This window comes from Mytilus galloprovincialis, chromosome 9 (genome assembly GCF_965363235.1).
Source record: "Mytilus galloprovincialis chromosome 9, xbMytGall1.hap1.1, whole genome shotgun sequence".
In the NCBI taxonomy this organism is placed as follows: domain Eukaryota; kingdom Metazoa; phylum Mollusca; class Bivalvia; order Mytilida; family Mytilidae; genus Mytilus; species Mytilus galloprovincialis.
This window is the reverse complement of record NC_134846.1, coordinates 66992008-67015613: the sequence shown is the minus strand read 5'-3', so window position 1 is coordinate 67015613 and position 23606 is coordinate 66992008. Positions and strand designations below refer to the sequence as shown.

The window sequence follows — 23606 nt, the reverse complement described above, 5'->3', positions numbered from 1 at the left end:
TATTGTTATTTACTGTTCCTGATATAGTATCTAGAAAATTATTGCCATTTTATTTCTGTAGTAATTTTTATAACCGTTAAAAAAACGCTTCGTCTAAAGTTATATCATTACTACGCGATTTTCTTAAGGGCATCTGGTAGTGTCTATATCATTCATGAAAGCATGACTAAAACATCTTAATTGGTCACATGATATGCATTAACTCTCATTTTGTTATATTAAATCTGCAGAAACATAAAAAAAAACTTACAAAAAAATAGTTTGGGTTGCTTTTTAAACGCTTGGATTGAGACCTTCAATTATCATCGAACATACAAGACTGAAAAATCGGTTTAGCGATTATAATTTTATTTTTTTTAAAGACATTGGCATACTTGATAATAATGGTTTCTGTCATTTTCACAATTGATATAAATGTCACGTGAGCATTAGTCTCTATCTATCTCAACAAACTTTTTGTAAGATTTCGGAATTTTGAAACAGTTTTAAGAGTAAACATAGATTTAAAGTTTATAATATCATTTTCCTGTCTGAGTGTAAAATTAACTTTGGTTGTGCAAGAAATATTTATCTCGTTCACTTTGCATTACAAGCCCCAAAAATCTAAACTTTGCCTTATTCGTCCGTTCAAAACGGTAATTGAACTGGTGTATGGAATCATTCACCATTTATGATAATAATTTGATAACGTGAATTGCTGCCTACTTTAGAGACAAGTATTTTCCTATTATGAAGACCTGTGGTAGGCGATGTTTGTCTTTAATTATCTCTTTATTCTATTATCCTGAAGAGTATAGGCTGTCATTAAATTCAAAATTGCACAGAGGTTTGGGATATTTATTTATTTTTTCAATGCTACAATAACTTTGCTGGGGTATAATTGATATACGAAATGTTTCCAAAAATGTTAAACACAAATATAACGTTGTATTTCAAAATGAAACAATTCATACCTCTTTAAAGTCCTTTTCCGTTTTATTTTTGGCAATAATTAAGCCAGACAGCTGTAGGACAAATTAGAATCTCAATACGTATTTATATACTCATAAAGATGACTACGTGTTTTATTAACTCAAAAGAAAAGCAATAATTTGTTTACTTGATTGATGGCGGGTGTCAGTTGTACGTGTATGTATTCATTGGTATCAGAAATGCACTCCTATCAAAACAAGATTCTTAATTGGCCATTAAATTAACAACACTAATTGGATTATATAATAATGATGAATGTATCTGGCTTTAGACATGGAATTCTTAATGGAACTACACTTTTAAGAATCAACACAAGAAAGGCAAGTTGTGCAAATACAAACAATATGGAAAGCAAACCATAAGTACAAACATTCCTAACAATAGACAAGTACTTTCACAAAAATATCGCTCCGATTCCGAAAGTGGGAAAAAAAACCAAATATCAGATGTTTTACCAAAAAAAAAACAGTAATAATGTACTTCTGATGGTTAAATCTGCTTGCTTAAGGACAGACGAAATAGTTTACACTGGTTGTCATTTTTACTATTTTGAGATGTTTTGTAGGGTAAGGTGTGATCTTTGATAAAACGTCAATTGAATTATACACCTCTCCAAAAGTTAAACAACACCTGATAATTTTCCAAAATAGTTTTTAATGAATTCATAACTAATCGAAATATCTATATAATGAACTGAATTTGTGTTTTCATAAGATAGCATATAGAAAGTAAACTGAAAAGTAAAAGTTTGGACTGTTTTCATGATTAAAGTTTTGACTATTTCATTTTGAGCAAAAAGTAAAAACACAAAAATACTGAACTCCGAGGAAAATTCAAAAAGGAAAATCAAAAATCAAAAGGCAAAATCAAAAGTCCAAACACATCATACGAATGGATAACAACTGTCATATTCCTGACTTGGTACAGGCATTTTCTAATGTAGAAAATGGTGGATTGAACCTGGTTTTATAGCTAGCTAAACCTCTCACTTGTATGACAGTCGCATCAAATTCCATTACATTGTCAACGATGCATGAACAAAACAAACATACTCAAAGAGTAAAAATGTCAAAAATAGGGGTACAACAGTCAATATTGTGTTATCATCTTAATATCACTACATAAACAACAAATGTAACAAAGTAGCACAAAAAGGCATACATCAAATTTAACATTCTCATTTTGCTTTTCTTATACGGCTGAATTTATCTATATAAAGTCTACCCATAAATGAAAGAAGGTTTTCATTACGGGTGTAAAATTGCGCGTTTGAAATTCGCACAGGTAGACATAAAAATAAGTTTGTCGTATGACGGCATACATAAATGCAGACTCACGTAAAGTAGATATAACAAAAAACAGACTTACAGTAAAAATAATAAATAAAATAATGGTGTGGTTCAAAGTATGACGGGACACATAAGTACAGTTTCACGTCAAATACGGCTGAATTTATCAATGTAAAGTCTACCCATAAATGATAGAAGGTTTTCATTACTGGTGTAAAATTGCGCGTTTGAAATTCGCACAGGTAGACATAAAAATAATTTTGTCGTATGACGGCATACATAAATGCAGACTCACGTAAAGTAGATATAACAAAAACCAGATTTAACAGTAAAAGTAATAATAATAAATAAAATAATGGTGTGGTTCAAAGTGACGAGATACATAAGTACAGTTTCACGTCAAATGTATATCATAAAAAACAGACTAAACAGAAAAAGTAGTCTTATTGAATAAAATAGTTTAGTCATTCATAGTATGTCAAGATCCTTAAGTAAAAGTAATATCAATAAATGAAATAATTTTGCCGTTCAAAGTATGTGGTTTTACGTAACCACAGAGTCACTTTAAATGAATATCTAAAAAAGACATATAAAAGAATACTATAATACGTAATTAAGATGATAACAAACGTCAGTACGCAAAATCTATACTTCAAGACCATCTTGTATTATTTGTGAAGTTGATACGGAATATTTATCAACAAGTTCTGGGTATCTTCCGATGAACTTTTTTAGAAAAAGGACGAGACGTTCTTTGACATACTCCTGGTTCATCAATTTTCTGCTCAGACACTGGTGACGTTTTACAAAGTCTGAATAGGAGCTGCAAGCTCTTGAATACCTAATAAGTTGGGAAATGTATATTCCATATGCAGGTGAAGTTGGTATATTACTACTAAGGTGGGGGAAATTGATAATTTCAAAATTAAAATCGTCTCGTTTGTCATAGATTCTGGTACTGAGATGACTGTGTATGTCAAATTCGAGGTATAAGTCAAAAAATGAGGCAGAGGAAGCCGTGTCTGTGGTCTCTTTAATTTCTAGTTCTGGTGGGTATATTAATGGAATCCAATCAGAAAAGTTCGGATTGTTAATGGAAAGAACATCATCAATATATCTGAAAGTGAAATTAAATAACCTGGCTTCTTTGATCTTCTTGTTTTTGACAAGTGTCTGAAGGAACTCCGATTCATATTAAAATAAGAAGAGGTCGGCAAGGAGAGGCGCACAGTTCGTTCCCATAGGAATGCCGACAATTTGTTGAAAAAGTCTACCTCCAAATTCAACAAATATGATGTCAATAAGAAACTCCAGCATACTGATCACTTGTTCCTCTGTGTAGTATGTTTTACCCTTTTGTTCCTTATTAACAAAATATGCCTTATGGTATTCCAAAGTGATAAATTTATAGCGTATGTTACCATTATTATGATGAAAAGCATTGTGAATTATTTCTTTTAGACGGGTTTTCAATTTCACATGGGGAATGGTTGTATACAAGGTTGAAAAATCAAAAGTTTTAATAGAACTAATTTCAGAAAAAGACCGAGATTTAAAATTATCCAGAAGTTCTTTAGAGTTTTTCAGAATCCACATATGGTTAATACCACTACGTGAGTAAACAGTTTCACAGTATATCTGAAGACCCTCTTTAACTGCAAATGGTTGTAAAATGGCAAAATAAAATACAAGAAAAAGTTTCAACTTATACTGAAGTTTTTGAAAAATGTGTTCTGCATTATACACAAAATTCTTTTCAAAACTCGAGAGTGACAATTTGTGAAAACATTAAAGTACATTTTAGGTAAGAAGCGAGTGTATCCTCCAAGCTTCCGGAAAAGTATATCCACACTTCGTCTCATGCTTTGAACTAAGCGTCCCAATGATCTAACAGGAATGCTTTGCCATTCTTCAAACAAGGCTGCTCGTAGTCCATGTATATCATGCAAAGCTGGAATCCTGTTGTTGATTTTTCGACCATTCTCATTCCAGACATGCTCAATTTGATTCATATCAGGTAACATTGCAGGCCAAAGAATAGTGTCAATTGCCTCTCGGCGTAAAACAATGCGTGCTCTGTGTTGCCTAGTATTATCGTCCATCAAAATTGGTCTAGTTTCAAGATTGGAATTGTCAATATGTGGAACAACGATATCCCTGATGATGTTATCGCGATATTTTTTACCCATCATAGTCTCATCCAGAACATAAAGGTTTATTTTGCAGTCAAATACTAAATATCCCGCAAACCCCCATTACCAAACGCTGTATTTCTAAGGATGTGCTGTATTTGGAGGACGTAATACGCGCATGCGCCCATCAATATGATGTTTGAGGAATCTGCCCTCGTAAGACTAATGTACTTAAGCCACTTTCTCACAGTGAAATTGCGGTGACCACGTGACCAATGATGTCGAGCTTGACGATGCTTACGAGTCAACAATGATCTTTTGTGTGGTCTACGGGCACGAGAAGTGGCAAAATGTAGTCCGCAGTTAACAGTTACGTTTTATTGCACGAACTTTGCAAGGATAAAACGTGTATGTATCTTTAGAAAATTTGTTTTTAAGTTACCTAGGAATAAAATGTATACCTGAGTTCTTACCTGTCGATTAACGAAATATATGGAAACAAAGTAGTATGAAATTTAATTTTAAAGCAAAAACTATAGAAGCAAAAACATTTAGGTGTTACTTAACTTTTGGCGACCTGAATATTAAACCCGACTTTATCAAAGGACTTTGTGTTCTTGATTTCGTTTTCCCAATTGATGTGTTTTTATGCTAGTTTATCTCTTCGTCGGTTTTATTTTCTTACCATGATACTGTCTTTTAGTCTTCAATTACTTAGTTTTATTATCTTAGCACAATACTGTCCGATTGATGATATTCATCTTGAACAAATACGTAAAGGATGTATTTTTGTTTCCTTCATTGGTGTTTGATACAGTTATCATGTACATGTAAGACAATAACAATCAAAACCAAGGAGTAAACAAAGACTCACAAAACCACAGGACAATTACATCAACAGTTATAAACAATAATTAAGAAACCACACGAACTCCACTAAAAACCGGAAGTGAAATCAAGTGCTTTAGAATGGTAAGCATTTCCTTCACCGTATACGTCACGCGTCGTGTTATTTCTTTGTTCAGTTCGGTATTGATGGAAGGTTATTATGACTGAGGAAGAATATCAGATATGTCATAATGGCCAATCAGCTCATGATGGCGACCGTAAAATTTCTTGAGTGATGACCTTAATTTGATTGATTCATAGCCCTGTCTTGGCAACTTTTGAGAAAGTAGTATTCCTCGTTCGACAAAATCAACGTACTTTGAGCTAGCTAGCTCTAAGGTAACGTATCAATTGAGACACATATACTCCATATGCTGGTGCCGCTAGGGTGTTGCTACACAGAAATGGAAAGTTGACTATAGGAAAATTAAAATCATCGCGTTTGTCAATAATTTTGGTATTCAACCTACCATCATAAGTAGTCATTTCGAGAAAAAGGTCTAAATATGAAGCAGATTTATCTGTGTCAGTAGTATCTTTAATTTCAAGGTCACTTGGATATATTAAATGTAAGTGATCACTGAATCTATTATTATTAAGAGACAGTACATCATCAATATATACCGAAAGGTGAAATTAAAAGACTTTAACTTTAGTTTAAGAATATACACAGTACATGGTTTATAAGATAAAAAGATAGAATTTACCCGACCTTCATCCCGTACGGCCTCTATTACAGGGTCTACCTATTGCATATACTGTTGATTTGTTCTCGGCTTGAATAAATAAAAAATATTTGTCACTGGACGTTAAGCACTCAACAATAAAAGCAGAACTTCCCGTTTCTATTATCTACCTGGTTGCTTGACTACTTGAACAACATAAATTGCTTATGCATTTGTGATTACTAATGAACTTGATAAACCACTTTATTTTTTTTTTTTTTTTATTTATTTTGAAATAATCCTTAGCTGATAACTGTTTCACCAAAAATAGAGACACATTTAATAAAGGATGAAAGACTGCTAGTTATAAACATGACTACTGAAATTCGAGTGATACCTTTTCGTATGTAATGTTTTATAATCTGACCAAACGAGTTCGGTAACAAAAATGAAACAAGATGTTTTATTCAAGTCTGGAGCATTCGAGTTATTGAAAAACTGTTAAATTGTACATGCATAAAATCTGTAGCCGATCACTTGTAAGAACTCGCAATTCAATAATTGAAAAATCAGTTGTAAGCCTCATATAAAAAATCAAATTTCCTCTTCCAATCCTAAATTTTAAATATTCATCAAACGTATAATTGCCAGTAAATTCGATCATTACGCATTTTACTGTCGGTGACATCTGGCAAAATTTGTAGAATATTGTGTAGGCATATACTTTTATTTCTTCACGAACAAAGAGATAGTGTTGATCAGAACAAGTTGGCATGTGGTAGATCTGTTATAATTAGTCGGTCAATAAGAATTGTAACAATGAAATAATTACCTTTCAAAATATATTTACCAAAGGTATTATGCATTTCTTCTGTTATGTTTTGATATCAATAAAGCTATAGCACAAAATATTTTTCTGATAGTTCGCATATACTCTAATAGGGGCACTAGCTGTCAAATTTATGTTTACCGATTTACTCAAATTCTCATATTAGATTTTCAACAATGTTAAACATTTCTCCAAATTATAAAAGATCTAAAATAAACAATTAACAGTTCATGGGCTCGATAATGTGTACATGTAACTTCGTTTCGTGTGTATTTTAGTCTAGACGTAAACTATCGAGATGACCCGAAAACGAAAGAGGGGTGAAAGATACCAGAGGGACAGTCAAACTCATAAATCAAAATAAACTGACAACGCCATGGCTAAAAATATAAAAGACAAACAGACAAACAAAAGTACACATGACATAACATAGAAAACTAAAGAATAAACAACACGAACCCCATCAAAAATTAGGGGTGATCTCAGGTGCTCCGGAAGGGTAAGCAGATCTTGCACCGCATGTGGCACCCGTCGTGTTGCTTATGTAATAACACATACGGTAAATAGTCTTATTCGGTAGGTCAAATTCATGAAAGGTAAGGGGTTTGTAGTTACGACGTAAGGAACATATTCGATATCATTTGTCAAACTGTTATCCAACTCGTGATGGCGTCCGTAAAATTTACGAAGTGATGATTTCAACTTCACCATTTGGAACTCTTGATTTAATAGCTTCCTTGTGAGCAGCAACCCTCTATCAAGGAAATCATGATAGTAAATGCAAGCACGGGAATATCATATCAATTGGGAGATATATACACCGTATGCAGGTGATGCTGGAATGTTGCTACTAAGAAATGGAAAGTTCACAATTGGAAAGCTGAAATCATCTCTTTTATCGTTAACTTTTGTTTTCAACCGACCCTCTTTGTCAATTTCTAGATGTAAGTCAAACTATGAGGCCGACTTAACTGTATATGTAGTATCCTTTATCTCTAGTTCGATGGGATAGATGCGTTCAACATAGTCACCAAATTTTGAATTATTTAGTGAAAGAACATCATCTATATAGCGGAAAGTAGAGTTGAAGGATATTGCTAACTTCTTATCTTTCTTTCTAAGAAGTTACTCTATGAAAACAACCGACGGTTAAATAACACGATATAAACATAAATAGATATATGGACCTCGTGCACATGGATTTTGTATGTCTATTTTCTAGGTAAAATCGAAAATCAATTTAATTTTGTAACCTTAAAATTGAAATCAAAATAGAAATCTCAAACATTGGTAACACGAACGATATAATTACTTTCCGCACATCACATCGGGTATGGCCAACTATGGAATGAGAATTGGACAAAAAAGGCCAAACTAGGATACAACTAACAGGTGTTATCTCGAAAGAAGTACTCCTCACTATCCAACTACCTGTCGATACATTTATTTTTGGCATTGCACAAGTCATGTCTTCTGTGACTGTTCATGACGTTAAAATACTAAATCCGTGGGATGTGTTTTAGTTGCTTTTAGTCTCTGATGCATGATTTTTTTTATTATTAATTGTGTTTTGGCTTTTAACTAGCTGTCAGTAACTGCGAGTACTCTCAAATCGTATTTTCTTGTTAATTCGACCTGTTGATACTGTTTATAATGCTTTTTGTTATTTTATATTTATATGGATCTTGTCTATATACCAACGTTGATTATTTGGAATATATTCTAAGTTTCACTTCTTCTTACTACATTTGTATAAACTTCAAGATTTACCTGTATTTTTTAAAACCTTTTTTTTTTCTAAAGTGAATATTTTCGAAGGGTTAAATATTTCGCAGTGGTGACTTGCCATGGCTTTGTTTTGACTTGTTTGTTTACTTTTTGGCCTTGAATGTTTGTCCCAAATATTTTATTAACTGTGCATTTGCATTCAGATATCGCAGATCGAATTTATTCGTTTATAGTGTATTAATGTACGTTTTTTGATTGAGGTAAGCCTGCCAATTGATATTTTAATGTGTTTTTTTCTATGTTGTGATGTTATGCTATTGTTTCAGAAAAAGGGAGAAGGTTTGGATCCATTAAAACGTTTAATCCCGCTGCAAATATTTGCACCTGTCCTAAGTCAGGAATCTAATGTACAGTAGTTGTCGTTAACTGTTTGTTTATGTAATTTATACGTGTTTCTCGTTTTTTCCATTTTATTTAAATTAGACCGTTAGTTTTCCCGTTTGAATGGTTTTACACTAGTAAAAAGTAAAATCACAAACATAATGAACTTAGAGGAAAATCAATTCGGAACGTCCATAATCACATGGCAAAATCAAATAACAAAACGTATCAAAAACGAATGGACAAGAACTGTCATATTCCTGACTTGGTACAGGCATTTTCAAATGTAGAAAATGGTGGATTAAACCTGGTTCTATAGCGCTAACCCTCTCACTTTAATGACAGTCTCATCAAATTCCGTTATATTTACATTGATGCGTTAAATAAACAGACACAATAAATAAAATAGTCAAAATGTGGGTACATCAGTCATCATCATATAACAATTTTAAAAGGACCAATTTAACAGAACACAAAAACAACTACTATCTACGAACACATTCATTGATTTGAGTGTCTGACGTCAGAAAATTTTATACGTCACATAAATTTGTCGTTCAATGTGCATACAAACGATTTTAAAAGGGCCCTTTATAGCTTGTTGTTCGGTGTGATCCAAGGCTCCGTGTTGAAGGCCGTACATTGACCTATAATTTTTTACTTTTTTTTAAATTGTTATTTGGATGGAGAGCTGTCTCATGGGCACTCACACCACATTTTCCTATATCTAGTTCATACTCTGTCTGTTGTATGAATAATTATGTATATTTGAGGTGAATGATGCTCTACTCTTTATATAAATGATACTGTACATGATCTAATCGGACTAACAACGTTTTCTAAAGTATAATACCATTAAAAAAATCAGCTAAATTCACGGGTATATCTATTGTAAGTGATATAAATTACTGTGTGTTCTCTCGCGTCATTTTTACACTAATGTAATCAAAATATAGGAACAGTTAAAGTATTTATACCTTTGATTTGGATAGTTATATCGCAGTTTATATTACTGAACAACTCGTTCCACACACACTCCAATACTACCAACAAAAACAATAGGAAAATCGCGGGGCATTTTTTTTTTCTGTCCATATTCTGTGGGGTTAAGAAATAAATTAGAGCAACAAACTAAAGACTGAGCAACATGAACCCAATCAAATAATCAGAATAACTATTTATTGGGTTACTTACTTGATGAAAATAACAAATCTCTTTTGAAAATACATTAACATGTAAAGGTTCTTCATGCTGAAAAGTTATTTCATAGTGAACTTTCTTTTTAGATCTTTGTCGTTGTTTATTTAACTTATCAACGACAGAAACGAAGGATATCAAAGGTCATTTGAACTCATAAGTCGAAAATGAACCGACAACGCCATGAAAAGACACACAGACATTAGCAGTACACGAAACACAACAAAGAACCATAAACTGAGCACCAAAAATCCCATTTAAAACTCTAGAATTTAATACTTTTAATAACTTTTCAATAAGTTAGTTAATTATTTACATTACACATGTACAAATGACGAAGACTACACCTTTTTTTTAAGCAAACATAAAAAAAAAACACAATATATCCGGCATAACAATTAATAAACAGGTTACCGTATGAAAATAATTCAATTCAAAATTTGAACACCGTATATACTACAGTGTTACTATTAAACCACATGCGTTTACCCTAGTCTGACATCTGACACATGAAGTTAAGCAGACACTAAAAGTACATATAAATACACGAATGAGTCTTTTTGAATACAGATGTAGTTGATTTTGTATGTCTAATGATGGGTTCAAGAATAAGTTTATATATGCATAAACCAAAGATATATATAGGTAGAATGTTGTACACGTACCCTACTACATAAGGTAGCTGTATACATGTAGCTTTGATTAAGTCGTAACAGAAACATTTAAAAGAGAGATCAATCCCTCGCCCCCTTCTGAATCATAGGATGGATTGATTTCAATGAAAAGATCCTTATGATACAGACGATATAGCTTCATTGTAAAAGTCGCCTTGAATTATCATATTGTGCTATTTGGATAATCGACGCGTGTTGATATACAAAATAAACAAATACGCTGCCTCATCCAATTGGAATGGAAGCATCAAACGTCATGCTCCGTGTCAGGAGCTTCATTGATAAGCTTGGTAAATGTAAAAAATATAATAATGTATAACTTTTCAGTGATTCAAAGGAGAACTGATGCAGGTTAAAGTTTCTTGTCCTTTGTCATGGTCAACTTACTAAGCAATGAAAGTGAAGTTGAGACTTCTTGCAAATGAAATGTCAAAAATCTGTAAAAATGCGATCGTTTCTTTTTTTCAAATATTTCATCAATATGTTGTTTTGCTGTCGAGTATTGCTGTTTTTAATTTTAATTCAATAAAGTCCTTTAAATCCATGTTTGAATGAAATTATTTAACGTGCAATTTCAGGGTTGAATAAAAATTTCGATTTTGTATTAAGAATGCATGTAAACACTTGATTGAATGTAATTATTTAATGTGCAATTATTCAATAAATAAGTTTGCGTAGCATAAAGTTAAAACCGATTTGTATTAAGAACGAGAATAAACACTGCTACTCTTGACATCAATGGTACTCAGACTAATAATTTATAGAGGAAAGTGCATGCAAATATCAACTGGTGAAAGGAAATCATTAGACAATTCGGATCAACCTACCTAATACATGTATTGGCCAATGTAATGAGTATCAAAGATTAGTCAATATGTTTTCGCTTAATCGTGAAAGCTAGACTAGACATGGATTACTTTATAACTGACTATCTGATGCCTAAATAATTTTAAAATCTGTCAACGTATAACAAATAATGTAGGTCCGAAGCCGAAACAAATTACTAATCCAATAAATAATTGTAACATTTGTATGTATATGTTTTTATAAAAAGTGCAACGACGTAACATGACAGGTGTATAAGATAAAGTAGCATACTAGGAAGGATAATAAGTAATCAGAATCATTAGCTTATAATTGATTAACATTGGTTGTTTACATCTTTGGTCTTTTTGTGGATCATAGTTGTCTGGTTTGTATTTATACAATATCCCTTTGTTTGATAGTATGGACGTACGGTGACCTATAATTGCTTAAATCGACGTCATTTAGTCTCTGTTGGATAGTTGTCTCACCTTTGTTTATAGTTGTAGAATTTATTCAATTGTTTTTAGACCCTAGGCTATTTAGAGCTTGAAATACTGTATCTATTTAAGACATTATTTTGTCTATTGGTGAAGATTGTATGTTGACCACTAAATGTCTTTTGAACTTTGTGTTGAGTTTATGTAAAATGACAGATATCCATTCGTTTGGTGTGTTTGAGCTTTTAATTTTGCCATATTATTAGGTACATTCCGTTTTCAATTTTCCTTGAAGTTCGATATTTTACTTTATACCTCGTATCTTCTTTTATTCATTTAAATCAAATATTTTAAGTCTCATATCATCATTAAATTAGTGGAAATGGTATGGGGCATCCTTCCATGGCAGAAAATCAGCACATGCACAGCCGAAAACACACATAAAACATAGATACATCGCTGTATTTGCTGTTCTTAATCTCAGTCACTAACACATATGTGTGATATAGCTTTAAAATGTCATGTCTTCCAAATACACTCAACATAGATACCAGGATAAAATTTTATAGTTACGCTAGACGCGCGTTTCGTGTACAAAAGAGGGACGAAAGATACCAGAGGGACAGTCAAACTCATAAATCGAAAATAAACTGACAACACCATGGCTAAAAATGAAAAAAAAAAAAGAGACAGACAATAGTACACATCACACAACATAGAAAACTAAAGAATAAGCAACACGAACCCCATCAAAAACTAGGGGTGATCTCATGTGCTCCGGAAGGGTAAGCAGATTCTGCTCCATATATGGCACCCGTCGTGTTGCCTATGTAATAACAAATCCGGTAAATAGTCTAATTCGGTAGGTCACATTCGTGAAAAGGAAGGGGATTGTAGTTACGACAAAAGGAACATATCCGATATCATTTGTGAAAAAGACTCATGAGTGACGCTGAAATCCAAAACAGTTAAAAAGGCCAAATAAAGACTTTAAGTACGAAGTTGAAGAGCATTGAGGACGAAATTCCTAAAAGTTTTGCCAAATACAGCTAAGGTAATCTATTCCTGAGGTAGAAAAGCCTTAGGATTTCAAAAATTTGGTAAACTCATTGGTTTGATCATATCCATAATGGTGAGAAGTTACTCGAGGGGTAGTCAAAACATTTAAGATGCACAGACAACATTATGGAAAGAAAAATACAGATGAACAAACAGCTGTACATAAGGACGATACAACAAACTAACGATTGAGCAACACGAACCCATGCCAAAACACGAGTTCATAATTCAAATTCAAAATGAATAATATTTTGTTCTTAGACATCATCAAAACCGTATTGTTAATTGTATATTGGCTAATCATCAAACAATTTAAAAAAATATCGGAAGAGGTAAATTGTCTAGGCCATTAACAGTTCAAATTGTGTCGTCGTTATGGGACCTTGTGCTAATTCGTACGTCACACTGTATTATTAACAATTATATTCAAATTCATGACTTTACATGTACCATTGCCATTTATGGTGATATTCAAGGTAGGAAAAGTCTGCAATTAAAATACCAATTGGCTCACCGAACGTCATACGATAATTTTATAAGAATACTATTATAGAAAACTTTCAACATAAAATTCCTATTTCAAGATATAATAATGTTTTGTTACTATAATTGGGGACAATATACTGAATTAGTTATATTAGCCAATATTTGTCAGCAAGTAGATTAAAATGCAGCTTCTTAAATATTGCCGTGGAATATTTGAGATCTTCGTGATTGAAATTAAATCAGGTTTTATGGGTGTTAAACAATTCATTGGCGTAGTTTAGGTTTCGGCTACAACAATCCTTGATAGTGTTATCGTGTTGCCTTTCATCGGGGTGAGATGGTTGTCAACACCTATACTGTTTAGTTATACGGGTGATGTTCTCATATTTTTTATGATGGTGTTATACTAAATCCCTCACGTGAGGGATTGTGCTTGATATTCATGTAAAGAAGACATAATCTTGCAATCAGTTGAATTGAGGTATGAACCTGGAATGTCAGTAAATGCTAGTGACCCTTTGTTAATTGATGTATTATTGTCATTTTGTTTTAGTTTCTTTTGTTACATATTCTGACATCGGACTCTGACTTCTTTTAATCTGGAGTTTTACTGTGCGTATTGTTGTGTTTGTGTGTGTGAGTTTTTTTTATAGTGGCTAGAGGTATAGGGTGAGGGTTGAGAACTCAAAAAACATGTTTAACTTAACGCATTTTTGCGCATGTCCAAAATCAGGAGCCACTTGCCTTTGTTAGTCTTGTATGATTTTTAATTTTAGTTTCTTTTATATATTTCGGAGATGAGTAAGACGTTCATTATCACTGAACTAGTACACATTTTACTTTAGCTGAATAACGCCTCTGGGTGCAGGATTTATTTTCTCGCTGTATTGTAGACCGTTTTCCGCTCTTTAATCGGGTTGTTGTCTCTTTGACACATTCCCCATTCCCATTCTCAACTTTAGTTTTCTGATTCAAAAAATGATGTATCTAAAGCAGTATTGAGGGCAGCCATGTATTTCAGTGTCGTGAACAAACAGATAACCAGGAATAATCCATTAAATTGCCATTGAGTTCTTTCCCAACTAGCGTGCGAGACGTTTCAAATAATTTTTCCTATTGCTTTCTTTTTTTTCTTTTTTGGCTTAAATTGACTCAGTAAACGATGGTCAAGAATTTACTTAAACAAAAGATTGATATACTGCAAGGGTAATCATATGGTGAAGTTTATTTCTTTAGCTTTTACGTAACATTGTGTCTCCTTTTTACTTGTTTAATTGCTATACTTTATCAAATTCTGATTTGACATTGAAGACAACACACTTCCATTAGATATCGAAAGCTCCTGTGTACAGTAGAAATGAAATTAGTTCAGAGAGCGATAATTGTTCCAGATAATTACTGGATCAATCTCTTAACGCTCGAATTTGACGAAAGTTGAACAACTCTCTTTAAGTACTTCCTTTGTCCTTTTTCTCGGTTATCTTAGATTAATATGCAATATTTGCCACTGAACATTAACATCTAGAAAAAACTAGAAATTTAACTGGAATTTGCAACATTTCTACTAAGCATTTACCGCAAAGCAAAGACTAGTCGGTTCAATGTCAAAATACATTCGTTTCGACTGACACATCGAATAATTATTTGTGAGTAAACAGACTAGAAGCATCTGGCTCGGCGTGTCAGATAATTATAAAGAAGGTTCATATTAGTATTATATTTACATGTTATTATATTTAATATAAAAAGTTGCTTCTTTACTTTTAACAGCAATTAATATATTTGTATTAGACATATTGCGTATTATAAAAAGTAAAATCACAAAAATACTGAACTCAGATGAAAATCAATTCGGAAAGTCCATAATCACATGGCAAAATCAAATAACAAAACGCATCAAAAACGAATGGACAAGAACTGTCATATTCCTGACTTGGTACAGGCATTTTCAAATGTAGAAATTGTAAATTATTATGGAGGTGAGACTTGCTAATGTAAACAGTTTGAAGGCTTAACGCACAGTGTACATGTCTTCTGGAAATCTGACGATTTTATAAGATTTGTACTTACTTATTTTAACCATATTGTATGGGCAAGAAAAAAAAATGTCGCGTATATGTTTTTAAGAAAGGACAGAACAATGCATACAACATTTATTTAGTGTAAATTAAAAGTGTGAAACATTCTGCACCACCAAAATCAGTTCAGTCTGAAACGACGCAAGTATTGGGACAATAATATTAGAATTTTTAATTCATTGTGAAATTTTAGAGGACGCTTATATAGTTTACATTTGTTCATAATACGCTCATTTGTCAACTTCGTCCGACAACAGTAACAAATAAATCACACACAAAACTAGATAGATGGAATTTGCCAGTCTTATGGTTATGGTTGGAGTCTGAGCGCGAAACTTGAAAAGTGACAGATTGGTATTTGAATACAGCACTACAAAATACCATTAAAACATTTATGAATATAACATACCATACAAGGTGGAATTACTATTAAACAGCGTCATGTTATACGATGTTCGCTTCCGGTTTTCAAAGCAATATGAATTTCTTAAATGTAGCATATTCACAAAATAAAATGATGCAACCAGTTCCAAAAAAAGAAGACGTCATTACAGAAAAAGTAAGATTTATCTATATTATTCACAAAATTGAATATCTTAAACCATCAAATTTTAACACACTTCGATGGAATAGAATCTTATCCTGGTTTTCTTAAAATTTAGACGGACTTAGTGGCAGCAGATGACTTGGACCAAGTATACATGATAGTTAAAGAGACTTTCCCAAAATTTACTTTGAAAGTGACAACCGGGCTTTAAGTGAAGGTTGCATATGTAGCTATGGACACCAAATTTTATGCAAACCCAAGTCTATGTAGAAAGCGTTTAAAATTTTATGACAGCAATTTTAAAATGTTCTCTTGGGGAAAAATATAGTCCAGAGATAAAAGATTAACCAATGCACATTTTCAATCAGTCAACGTGAACTAGAAATTAGGTATTAAGCCCAGAAAAGTAAGCATTTAGCCCTGTTTTTTATATTCACATGTTATGTATCATATGTATATGCTCAATCTCTTTGTTTCCATTAGCAGCCTACAAAATATATCTATAGTTTGATCCTTTCTTTAAATAGTATGACATTTTTCTATTGAATGTTAAGAAAAAAACAATCAATAATTTATTATGTCATCAATACTTTCAGGAAAAAATGATTCCTTGATTTTCTTATTAGTACCTCAAGATTTTATTACAGATACATACATCTTATTTGATTGATGCAAAGGTTAAAAAAAATGTTCGTCTCGATCATTCTAAGTTCTTGATGATGGTACTCCTACGAGGGTATCACCAGCCCAGTAGCCAGTACTTCGGTACTGGCATGAAAATAGGGATTTTTTGTGTTATTAAAATTTGCTGTTACAAAATGATAGAAATTATTATAAATTAAGGAATTATCTCCCTCATGCAAAGCTCTGTTTCCTTTTACGGATTTGGCTATACTTTTTGGACCTTTTGGATTATAGCTCTTCATCGTTTATATAAGCTTTCGATTTCAAATATTTTGGCCACGAGCATCACTGAAGAGACATGTATTGTCGAAATGCGAATCTGATGCAAGAAAACTGGTACCGTTAATTTCATTACTATTAACAAATTTGACATTTGAAGATTTTGCTGTTTTAGTTTACTTTCATGCTTTTTTCAAACAAGCATTTTGTATGTTTGCCTTTCCAAACTGTCTTCCCGAGTGTAATGAAAATTTTCCTTGAAACATGTGGCGCACATACGCAAATCAGTACTATACTTTTTCCGGATATTTATAATAAGCAATATTTGTAAATTACTGAACCCTCCAACTCAGTAATAAAAGGCCAATAATGCATATAGCTATGTTCAATATCAAAGCAAATATGTTATGTAAATGCTTTGAAAATGACCGATATTGCTATTTTATTCTAGTTTCTATTTATTAATATAAATGGGTAATGACCGGACAACTTTATGTCATCTAATAATACACGAAAAAAGACAATCCATCCATATATGAATAAAAATCGATGAACTGTGTTCAGAGTGTATGTGTGTTTTGTTTTGTTTGTTTTGTTTTTTTTTTTGTATTTACGACGTCTTACAATACGTCATGATTTAAAAAAAGGCTACTGAAACTATCTTCTTACAAGAAAGAATTTTTGTTTAACTCTTATAGATGGGAATTTTTATATTAAAGTGACGCTAGAATCTAGAATATTTATAAGGCATATTGTATTCTCCGAAATGATATTCCTTATTAAATGCAGTTCGATCTTTTAGTATATGATTATCTTTTATATACCTTTTAATATTATGTTTATTTCATAGCTGCCCTTTGTATATTAATGACATAAACGTGAGTCGAACTTTCCCAAACTTATATAAACAATAATGAAAAATAGTATGATATACTTACCAACAAATATATGTGTTAGAAGTGATACTGGTATACAAAACAGCGATACTAAAATGTCAGCTATTGCCAAATTTACTATGAAAAAATTAGTCACTGTATGCATCCACCTATATCGCAAAACTACTGCTATCACAATGACATTGCCAAAAAGTGCAAATAAAAACGCAATACCATATGCTATAATATATATCGCAGTTATTTCCGGAGGGTGACGATACTCGTGAGGCATTTCAAAGTTTATAGTTCCATTTGAAGTATTTGTTATTTCACTTCCATTAGTATAAATGTTGGTATAGTTTTGTTCAGATACACTAGTAGTGTTGAAGAAGTTCATCGCAGGTACCGAATACTCTGTAATAGCACGATTGGTTTTCATTTCGAGGAGAAATAAATTCCCCTGTCAATCAAACAATTTGCCTTTTTCTTGAATGAACAGTTGGTTATGTTTATCGTATATTTTACATTTTCTGTGTCCACGCTTGTTGTATTTATTGATCAACTCTATGATTGGTGATCGGGAAAACTCTTTATTCACAGTATTGATAAAAATAAAACTAGGAGCATGTTTCGCATTTAATTGTCTTTTCTTTACAACTAAGATAACACCTGTAATTAGTTCTCTACACAGTGATTATCAAATACGCCTTAAAATATATATGTAAGATCTAAAGAGCAATGACGCCAGCAATTATACAAAGGCATGCAATTTCACTTAAGACTTTTCAAATATAGTATTCTAATTTAATTTTGTCATATTCAAGTATTTATACTATCCAGTATGACGCTGTGGTTTTACAATACTCTTGTTAAGAAAATTACTAGTCTAGCATTTATACTATTTAGTAGCGTTGTGATAATACAGAACTTTCGATTATTGATGAAGAGTCAAGATTTTCAAAGAATTGAATTTGCTGCTGGTATAAAAATGATAAGGTACGGAGTGCTAATAAAATTAAGCTTTAAAGAAGACACCTTTTCTTGCTAAGAGACATAGGTTATCTGTTTTAACACTTCTCTACGTGATAGTTAACATCCAGTCTTTATGGTTTGTATGATTTTGTAATATAGAAAAATCTATGATTGATAAAATTCTTAGGTCGTTAATTGCTTTTTACATCAACATATCAAATACAATGGAATTCTTAAATAGGAATTTGATTGATTTTCGTTTGCTCAAGCATCCAGTGGCACATTTTTTTCTGTGCCCATTCTGGAAGATAAGAACACGCCATATTGACTAGCAAGTGAACCAGGAAATTACTCATTATGTATAAACGCTAAATTGGAGGACCATTTAACATGAATGTATTTCTCTAAAAAAATGTTCTTCAAATCATAATTATCATTAACAGTAGAATATTATGCAAGTGAGAATTTTTAAAATGTTGTGTTTTTCTGATTAGTATGATGAATATTAAGAGATTGCCGAAAACTGTGATTTTAAAGATTTGTTTTGAGTAGGACTTTTTTTTGGTATTAAAAATTGAAATATAAAATAAATTTTCGAAGTTCACCTCAAGAATCAACTGTTTCCTTCTACACCTGTATTTGATATACAATCAACAGCCCAAGTTGTTAAAAAAAAAAGTAAATTAAAAAGGGGAATTACATAAAAACTGACAGAATCAAACGCTATCGTTCAACCAACCAATCGAAAGAGTGAAAACCAACCGTCAGTTATATTCCTGACTTGGTACTTGCCTTTCCCGGGAGGAAAATATGATAGGTTAAGGCTGTTTGTTCAGCTACCTAAAACTTCCCACTTGTATGAAAGATATTTAATGTTGTTTGTATAATAGTTCGGATGAAGCAGCCAGAACTATGAAAACATATATCACAGATATACAACACGGCAGTTTGTTGTACTTGGTAGTAAATTGACAAAGACGTCAATATTAAAGTTTTTGTAGTATATAGTACATACATTATGCACTATCCCGATGAAGTGAAAATTACGAAAAATAAAAAAAATAAGGATTTTTTCATAAAATGGAAACACCACTGTACAAATAAAGGCAACAGAAGTATACCGCTGTTCAAAATTCATAAACGATTGAGAGAAAACAAATTCTGGTTACAAACTAAAACTGAGGGAACCCCATCAATTATCAGAAGAAAAGAACGAAACAACAGAAACACTGAAGTGTTACAAAAAATCCGGGTTACAAACTAAAACACAGAGAAACCCATCAATTATAAGAGAACTACGACTCAACAGAAACACAACATTCAAATGTAACACACACAGAACGAACTATAATATAACAATGGCCATTTTCCTGACTTGGTACGGGATAATTTTTTTTAAATGGTGGGTTGAACCTGGTTTTGTGGCATGCCAAACCTCCCGCTTTTATGACAATGTTAAATATAACATTAAAATGACAACATTGCATGACAGGACTACAATATTAACAAATTGAAGAACAACATGACTTTGTGCAATTCAAGACTGTAACTAGATCATGAATATTGTTTTATTGGTATTAATATTGATTTTGTTATCAGTAAATTAAAAGCCAACTTAACGTTTTTATCAATTATGATGGACTGTTGACGAGGTTAATACTTTATATATGGACCTGTTCAGATTATATTGACCGAGGAAAAATTCCGAGTGTTACATATGTAAATAATGTATTAGGGAAATGGTGCTTAATGTTCTTCCTGTGTATTTTTAAATTGTATTTTGCAAAACATTTAACATGTTATTGAAAACATCAACATTCTTTGAACAACTTTATAGCTTGTTGTGTTAGCTTAAGTGTATTCTAAGCGTCTGCACTTAACATTAAATTCTTGATGTGTATTCTAAGCGTCTGCACTTAACATTAAATTCTTAATGTGTATTCTAAGCGTCTGCACTTAACATTAAATTCTTGATGTCTGCTTTTTTGTACATTAATTAGGCCGGAAGTTTTCTCGTTCGAATTGTTTTACATTTGTCATTGTGCTGCCTCTTATAGCTGATTATGGGATATGAGCTTTGCTCATTGTTGAAGGCCGTACGGTGACCTATAGCTGTTAATTTCTGTGTCATTTTGGTCTTCTTTTAATATAGACAAAATTGTAAATCCCTTCCCTCATTTTACGGTTAACACGGTTGTATTGAATTTAGAATGTATTCAACAAACTACGTCTTTTAATTGTAAATGAAATTGAATTACTAGTAATATCTTCTCCTGAACGTTATTTTTAAACGGTTACCACTAAACTAAAAGATATCAGGCTATCGTTTATATTTGTACCTGATTGATTTTTCCACCCTGTCGTCGCTATATTTCTTCCAGTGATATCAATCTTAAATAATACTAATTTTAAAACTAAGTCATGAAAATGCCCTATGTACGTACAGTTCATTATAAATAAATTAATTATGTATTAAAATTGCCTTGTCCCGATGATTATTATCACGACAAAATCTCACTTTCAGAAATAAAATGTATTACAATTTGCAAGGTATAATTATTGTTACTGCTATGGGAATAATAAAACAAAAAGTAACTGCATTTGTTCAAAACAACAAAAGTAAAATAAAGTTTCAATTTCAAGCATATCTGATGTATCACTTTTGTCAATATGCATTAGTTTTATTACTTGAAGTAAACCGTAATAGACGATTCTAGTCTAACATAAAATAACAAACAATGAATACGTTTGATTTTGCTCGAAAAAATAAGCTTTAACGTATATCAATATAGCATGTAGTAAAATCCAAAAATTCAATACATCGTAAAAATTTACCCAGAATTGAAATAAAACTAAGACGTAAATTAAAAATTCATTCACCTTTTCCCTCTTTTTTTTTGTGTATTTCTTCCGAACTATCGAAGTGATATATCATTCTTTATTCTGTGCGTAACGGGAATGAGTTTCCGGAGTTCATGGGTTTATAAGTTCATCTGAGCGTCACTGCTTAGTCTTGTGTTGACAAAACGCACGTCTTGCGTATAAAATTTAATACCTGGTATCTTTTGTTAGCTATTATTCGTGTGTTTCTCTGTCCTATATGTTTTCCTATTCATTTGTATTGTACCCCTGTCATGTGATGTTGTCATTTTAATGTTATATTTAACATTGCCATAAAAGCGGGAGGTTTTTGCATGCAACAAAATCAGTTCAACCCACCATTTTTTCTTAAAATGTCCTGTACCAAGTCAGAAAATGGCCATTGTTAAATTATAGTTCGTTTCAGTGTGGGTTACATTTTAATGTTGTGCCTCTGTTGTGTTGTAGTTCTGTTATTTGTGATGCGTTTTCCTCAGTTTTAGATTGTAATCCGGATTTGTTTTTTTTTTTTTTTTTCTTAATCGATTTATGAATTTCGAACATAGAATTACCAATAATATAAACTTAATATCAGCCAAATAATTTTAAAATAGCGAAATGATGAAAGATTATTGATAAAAATATCAAGCTGAAGAAGGTGATGTTCAGTTTCTATCTATTTAAGTAAGTGCAGATCAAAGGCAGATTTCGTTATCTGACGTCATAATACAACCGACAAGGGCCGGTTCTACCGGAGGAAGACTGGTAGGGCCAGTTCGGCAGTTTAGAAGCCATATATAATACAAATTTGGTTAAAAAGGAATGAATCATAAGTAAAATCAATCACCATTACACTCCCCCTCCCCTTAGACCAAATGTCGGCACGACATTAGTCGAAAGAGAAATATTCAATAAAACACAATACATACAATATTAATGTATGCAGATCCTACCATGTCTAGATTTATCTCTCAATATTTAGTTATTAAGTCTCCCAAACAAAGTTTGGAGACTTATTGTTTTTGCTCAGTTCTTATTATTTTTATTATTCTTCTTCTTCTTTTTCTTCCGCCACTTTTAAAAATGAACTTGTCCGCAGCGTTTCTCTAAAACCGCTTGTCAGATTTACTTAGGGTTTCATAGAATGGTAGACTAATATGTCTAGGTGAGCCATCAATCTTTCGTTTGTGCATTGGGGTCTATTAAGGGGTATTTTGGGAGGTAGAAAGGAGGGAGGGGTTTACTATAGAACCCTATGGGATTTTATTTTCTAAAATTTTCAAATGAATATAACTTGAAAACTGTAAGCGATAGACACATGCAGTCTTCAGAAATGATTATAGGACAACAAAACAAATCATATGAAATATAGGGGGAGTCCCTAGGGGGTCATCCCCTACCCCCTTAAATTTGAGAATATGCTTTTATCTTGTAAACGGTCCAGATCCCCACCCCTAAACCATATATATTCTTGAATGGGACGATAAAACAAATCAAATGAAATTAAAGGGAAGTCCCTGGGGGTCATCCCCACCCCGTTCAATTTGAGAATGTGCTATTATCTTGTAAACGGTCCAGATCCCCACCCCTAAAGCATATATATTTTTGTAGGGGACAATAAAGCAAATGAAATGATATAAAAGGGAAGTTGCTAGGGGGTCATCCCACCCCCACTTGTTTGAAAACTTGTAAACGGTCAATATCCCCACCCCTAAACCATATATATTCTTGAATGGGACGATAAAACAAATCAAATGAAATTAAAGGGAAATCCCGGGGGGTCATCCCCACCCCGTTCAATTTGAGAATGTGCTATTATCTTGTAAAC

At 32.3% G+C, this 23606-nt stretch overlaps 1 protein-coding gene across 1 annotated transcript in view; it reads right to left on the bottom strand.

The window, feature by feature from the left end:
* LOC143045714 (neuropeptide SIFamide receptor-like) overlaps positions 1-18715 on the bottom strand; it is a 33472-nt gene extending 14757 nt beyond the window's left edge. Inside the window, exon 1 of the mRNA XM_076218428.1 lies at positions 18011-18715. Within this exon, the coding sequence (XP_076074543.1) occupies positions 18011-18386 (376 nt within the window). The 5' untranslated portion in view covers positions 18387-18715. The remainder of the gene's footprint in view (positions 1-18010) is intronic.
* Positions 18716-23606: the final 4891 nt, after the last annotated feature.